The sequence below is a fragment of the Marmota flaviventris genome, chromosome 12 (genome assembly GCF_047511675.1).
Source record: "Marmota flaviventris isolate mMarFla1 chromosome 12, mMarFla1.hap1, whole genome shotgun sequence".
In the NCBI taxonomy this organism is placed as follows: domain Eukaryota; kingdom Metazoa; phylum Chordata; class Mammalia; order Rodentia; family Sciuridae; genus Marmota; species Marmota flaviventris.
Genome location: NC_092509.1, coordinates 19,997,152 through 20,003,151, shown reverse-complemented (window position 1 = coordinate 20,003,151; position 6,000 = coordinate 19,997,152). Strand labels below are relative to the sequence as shown.

General features: G+C 40.2%; 1 protein-coding gene across 1 annotated transcript in view; it reads right to left on the bottom strand.

Annotated features, from left to right (window-relative positions):
- Positions 1-2,555: 2,555 nt before the first annotated feature.
- Positions 2,556-6,000, bottom strand: part of LOC114106181 (uncharacterized) — a 28,445-nt gene continuing 25,000 nt past the window's right edge. The window contains exon 6 of the mRNA XM_027953016.2: positions 2,556-3,192. Coding sequence (XP_027808817.2) covers positions 3,088-3,192 — 105 coding nt within the window. The 3' untranslated portion in view covers positions 2,556-3,087. The remainder of the gene's footprint in view (positions 3,193-6,000) is intronic.

The window sequence follows — 6,000 nt, the reverse complement described above, 5'->3', positions numbered from 1 at the left end:
TCACTCAGGTCAGAAGTCTGTCCAAGGTGCATTTCCCCTCTGGCTTATTTGAGCTATTTTTTTTTTTCTTATGTGCTTCCTTGAAAACAGGATTCTTTAGAGACAGACTGAGGGCTTTTTCTTCTCAAAAGAAAACAGTGTGAAATGTGCTGGTGAAATTAAGGTACCAGAGAATAGAGGACAGGCAAGCTGCTTCCTCCTGTAAAACTCACGTTTGTGTGAGAATATGGAGAAACTGGAACTCTTATGTCCTGTGGAGTGTAAAATGGCATAGCCACTGTAGAAAGCACAATGGCAGTTCCTCGGAAAATTAAGCATAGGATTATGTTAAATGCAGAAACTCTACTTCTGGGTACATACACAAAAGAATTGAAAGCAGGGTCTTGAAGAGGTGCTGTACACCCAGGTTCACAGCAACGTTATTTACAATAGCCCAAGGGTGCAAGTGCCCCCCTGAAGGAGGCATGGATAAGCAAAATGTGGAACTACACATAAAGAAATATTACTCAATCTTCAAAAGAAAGGGAACAGAATAGTAAGTGAAAAACATTACAGTAAATAAAACAAACGTCTCACAAAAGACAAATGCTGTATGATTTCACTGAAATGAGTTATATAGGGTAGTTCAAAATCAGAGAAAATAGAATGGTGTTGCCAGGGGTTGGGTGGAGGGAGAAGCAAGGGTATATTGCTTAATAGGTACAGAGTTTCAGTTCTGCAAGATGAGAAAGGTGATGGGGTAGACGGTAGTGATGGTCGCTCCGCACCATAGATAAGTTTGACACCAGTGAGCAGTACAACTGAAATGGTTGATAGTAAATTTTTTGATATGCATACATTCAAGCAATAGAAATAAGATTTTTAAAAAGCTAACATCAAAAACTTAAAAGTACAACTGAACAAATAAATGAACCTCTAGTGGTGAGATACTCATAAGCTGAGGCATAAGACACAGTCTAGCAAAGTGTACTTCAGCAGGAAATCCTACTTCAGTGTTTATCTTCCAATAGAAAATGAATCTAGGTCCATAATTGAAACTTTCTCGCAAGCTAATCTATGGGGAGATGCGTTTATGTTGGCAGTCAGAAACATCCTGCATAAAGCTTAATTATAATTACTGATCCCCCACCTGACGTGTGTGCCACATCAAGATGTAGCACCTGCCACTTAGACAGATCTGAGTGGACCATTCCCATTGCTAATAATAATAACAATGCCTGATTATTTGAGTGCTGCTATGCAGCTCTCTTGGACAACCTCACTGTAGCAAATACTTGATAAAATTGTAAGGATAATAGTGTCCAAACAATTCATGTGAGTAGAAGTGATGGTCACTTTATAGAGGAGGAAGATCACCCATCCTGGAATACTGGGTAAGTCATTAACTTCTGGAGCTTTAGTATATGCTCACTGGAAACAGAAATAATAAGTGCTTTATATTCAACCATGAGCTCATAGTTCGCACCTTGGTGTCAATCTGTTGACTTCAAAAGCCACACCATTTAATTTGAGGGTAAAGTGCATAACATGGTATTAATTGGGCCATTTCAAAAATATATTGCCCGATTATTTAGCATTTCTTCCACTGTGAGGTGGGTGGGATCCAAGATTTTTCTCCTTGACCCTAGCTGAATGTGCAATTGCTTCAACTAACAGATTATGCTGGACATGACTCTGCAAGACATCTGAAGTTGGGTCCGTGTTTCAGTCAGCTTTTTCACTGCTGTGACTAAAATACCCCACAAGAGAAACTTAGAGAAGGAAAAGTTTACTTAGCTCACAGTAGCACAGGCCTCAGTCCATAGATGGCCAGCTCCATTTCCCATCAGGCCCAAAGTGAAGCAGCACATGGAGGAGAAAGGGCCTAGCAGAGGAAAGCTGCTCAGTTTGTGATGGGGTCAAGCAGCAGAGAGAGGAAGTAGGAAGAGGCTGCAGGGAAGATGCACCTCCTGGGGCTTCTACCCAGTGACTGACCACCTCCAGTCACACCCCACCTGCTGTCCACTCAGTCAGTTCATTCAAATTAGAAAGGACTGATCAGGTTACAGCTCTCACAATCTCACAGATCATTTTACTACTGAATATTACTGCATTTCGACAGGAGCTCTGGGGGGACACCTCATATCTAAACCACAGCAGTCAGAGAAGGTGGTACAGACTGTAGGGGACTTGCTTGAGGACAGAATGCAAGCGAGCTAACTGCATGTAATCAGCCCAGCAACCCTGACACTGGCATTCTGGAAGGTCACCACCACAGGTGCTCCAGTTGACAGACACAGCTAAGCTCTCAGCCATCATACAGCACCAAATGTTTGCCATATGACTGAGCCATCTTGAACACCAGCCCTGGCTGACATCTGACTGCAATTACATGAGAGATTCCCAATTAAGAACCATACACATGCGCCTTTCCCAAGTACCAGATCCATGAAATCATAAGAAAAAAATAGAACTGTTTTAAGTTATGAAATTGTGTGTGGGGGAGTGCGTTTAACATATTACACACTGTGTTATCCCATTTAGTCCAATATCACACAATACCATAAAACAAGGAGTTTATGAACAATAGGAATTTATTTCTCACAGTTCTTCAGACTGGCAGCCCAAGGTTCAGGTGCTGGCAGATGCTGGGTCTGGGGAAAGCTCACTTCCTATTTCACAGATGGCACCTACTCTGTTTCACCCACATGGCAGAAGGGGTGAAGCAGCTCCCTGTGGCCTCTTTTATAAGAAAAGTAACTCCATTCATGAGGGTTCCACCCTGGACTTAACCACCTCCCATAGTCCCCACTTCCTAAAACCACCACCTTAGTGGTAACATTTCAACATGTAAATTTTGGAGGGACACAGCATCCAGACCAGTGATCTTAGCAGTAGTGACCAGGATGCTGTAGCAGCAAAAACATGGAGAACACAGGTGTGCAGCCAACTCCTTCCTTAACTTCCATGACTCCCCATGCCACTGGTAATATCCCACTTCCTGGGATCTCTTAAAGAAACTTGGAGATTTGGAAGGAAAAAAAAAAAAAAAGCAAGTGAAGGTAACAGGTAGGAACTATGCCTAGAAAGTGTCAACATAACCCTGTTTTAATTCTGCAGGCACACGTCCTTGTGAGGCATCACTGTCAAAGTCATCTGCCGCAGGGTCGGGTTTTCCTTCTTGTCCCAGCCGTGACAGTTTGGGGCTACATCCTGAAAGTGGAATAACGTGAAGTCATTTAAATTGTCTGAGTGCATTAGCTGGCAGATGCTCAAGCCCCTACACAGATGTGCCTTTTACTACGTGACTAACACTGCATGGAAGTGAAGACACAAGTACCAAAAACCAGAGTAGTAGATTCTTTTGAAAGAGGCTCCCCATCCCCCCACCCCCAGCATGTTTGCAGAGCCAGAAAAGAAAACAAAGAGAACACTTCTATTCATTTGTAGCATGTGTGACCCTGTCACAGCAACAGAAAAGGCCTAGTTACCAGGGATTTCTTTCTCATAGAACATCCATGTGTATCATAGATATGTTATACCAAAATCCATATCAAAAAATATCTGTGTTTAATGTCTACAAGATTGAAGAGTATTTGCCTTCAGAAGCCTCTAATATTCTATGCATTAAAAGTAAATCTAATCAGGGCTGGGGTTATGGCTCAGCAGTACAGCACTCTCCTAGCACATGGGAGGTGCTGGGTTTGATCCTCAGCACGACATAAAAATAAGTAAATAAAATAAAGGTATTGTGTCCAACTACAACTAACAAAAAAAATTTAAGTAAATCTAATTATAGTGGTTTTTTTTAACTTCTTAATTTTATTTTCTTTAATTAACATATAATAATCGTACATATTTATGAGGGAGCATGTGATCTTTTAATACATGTATACAATGAGTACAGATCAAATCATGATAATATATCTATCATCTGAAGCATTGGTCATTTTGTGTTGAAACTATTCAAAATCTTCTAGCTGCTTTGAAATATAGAGTGTTTCAAGTGAACCTGTCCAATAGGATCAAGGGAAATGGTTGAAGCTTGCATAATAATAGGGGCCAGGGGGCCAGGGCTCATACTGGAAGCTCCTGATGTATCTTGGGCAGGTGGGGAGGAGATAGGAACATATGAGAGACCAGACACAATGGCGCATAGAAGTCAGGCTCCTGGGGTTGGGAGTCAATCACCTTAAGCTTGGATTCAGATTTGGGAAAGATTTATCTAACTTCTCTAAGCCGAGTTTTCCTTCACAGATAAAATGGGCAAAAGAACAGATAAGAGGAGAAGCTCTTTCAATCCCAAAGCAGTAGAATTTCTGTCTAACCAATGAGTCAAGATGATGTTGCGTTGTTTGGAGGACCACTGTGATGTGTGAGCTTGCAATTGCTTAAAATGTGGAACAAACAAAGAGTGCTGAAAGATTGATAAAATTAGAGTTGTATGTCCACTTCAAAACACAGGCAATGTGAGTGCAGATCAACATAGATTTTTTGAAGGTAACTGGACAAAATATATCAAAAGCCTCAAAAAGCACGTCCTATAATCCAGCATTTCTAATCTCTGCTTTCCTCCTATTAGCAATGGGAATACTTATTATAGACTGAGTACTCATTTATACAGTGGTTTATTATGTGGCCCTTGTAATTAAACAGATATTTATTCACTAATACAGAAAAATATATAATTTATTTTTAAAAGTTTTTCTTTAATTATCAATGGATCTTTATTTTATTTATTTATATATAGTGCTGAGAATCGAACCCAGTGCCTCCCACATGCTAGGCAAGCACTCTACTACTGAGCCACAACCCTAGCCCATGTAATGTAGTCTTTTGTTTTGTTTTGTTTTTAAAGAGAAAGAGAGAGAATTTTAATATTTATTTCTTTTTTAGTTTTTGGCTGACACAACATCTTTGTTTGTATGTGGTGCTGAGGATCGAACCCGGGACGCATGCATGCCAGGCGAGCACGCTACCGCTTGAGCCACATCCCCAGCCCCATGTAATGTATTCTTAAAGGAAATAAAGCTGATTGTCAAACAGTATGGTGGGCATTATTCTATCTTGATAGGCTAAAGTTATCTGCTGAAGTAAATACACAATACGTAGATGAAAACTTAGATGGCTATATGCAGTGAAATGTTAGCAAGTGCTCAGAGTTTCCACTAGTTCTATACATCATGTTGTCTATTAGAGAAAGGTCTGGTGCTCCTCCTTCCCCAGGCAGCCTCAAGTCCCAGGAGTTCCACCTGACCTGCCCTCAACCAGGTGCTCCTCTCCATGACCAGCTTGACATCTTGATATCAATTATCTTTAGCTTGTGTGATTGTAATTTGTATTATCTTCCCTTGGCTCATCTAAATTTTTAATTTTTTCTATACTGGACAAGAATTATCATGTAATGTTTTTAAAAACCGAGTTCTAAAATATCTTGCATTACCCAGAAACCTCCATCCATCCCTCCCCATCCCACACCCAACATACATTCAGAGTCATCAGTTTCAGGTTGAGGGGGCTTGGCAAAATGCCTCCAAGGAAATCTTACTATTTGCTATTAATTTGAGATCTGTCTGGTAGTTGGTTACCATCTGCTAAAATGATCTAAACAACACAGAATTAGAAACAATGAGGATCACCCAAAGGTGGAGAGAAATGAGAAAAAAAAAAGTCAAGAATTACAAGACATTTTCATTCCTACTAAATAAAAATATTTGGCTGAATTATATTTTTAAAAGGTGATTCCTGTACTTCTCTGAATTCCTTCATGCAAAATGGTCCCCATTTGTCTGTTATTGTTTATGGCTAGAAAGGTACTACTATATTTCTTTTGGCCCTCAACCACATAGGATACATGGTGTCTGTGATTACTGCCTGAAAAACGTATGTCTCTCTTGTTGGAAATGCAAACATAGTGATGAGACTAACAAGAAGATGGAGAGATGAAATAACCTTCAGAAACACATACCCTCAGGTTTTCACACAATACTAACTTCAGTCAATACATGATATATGCATGTG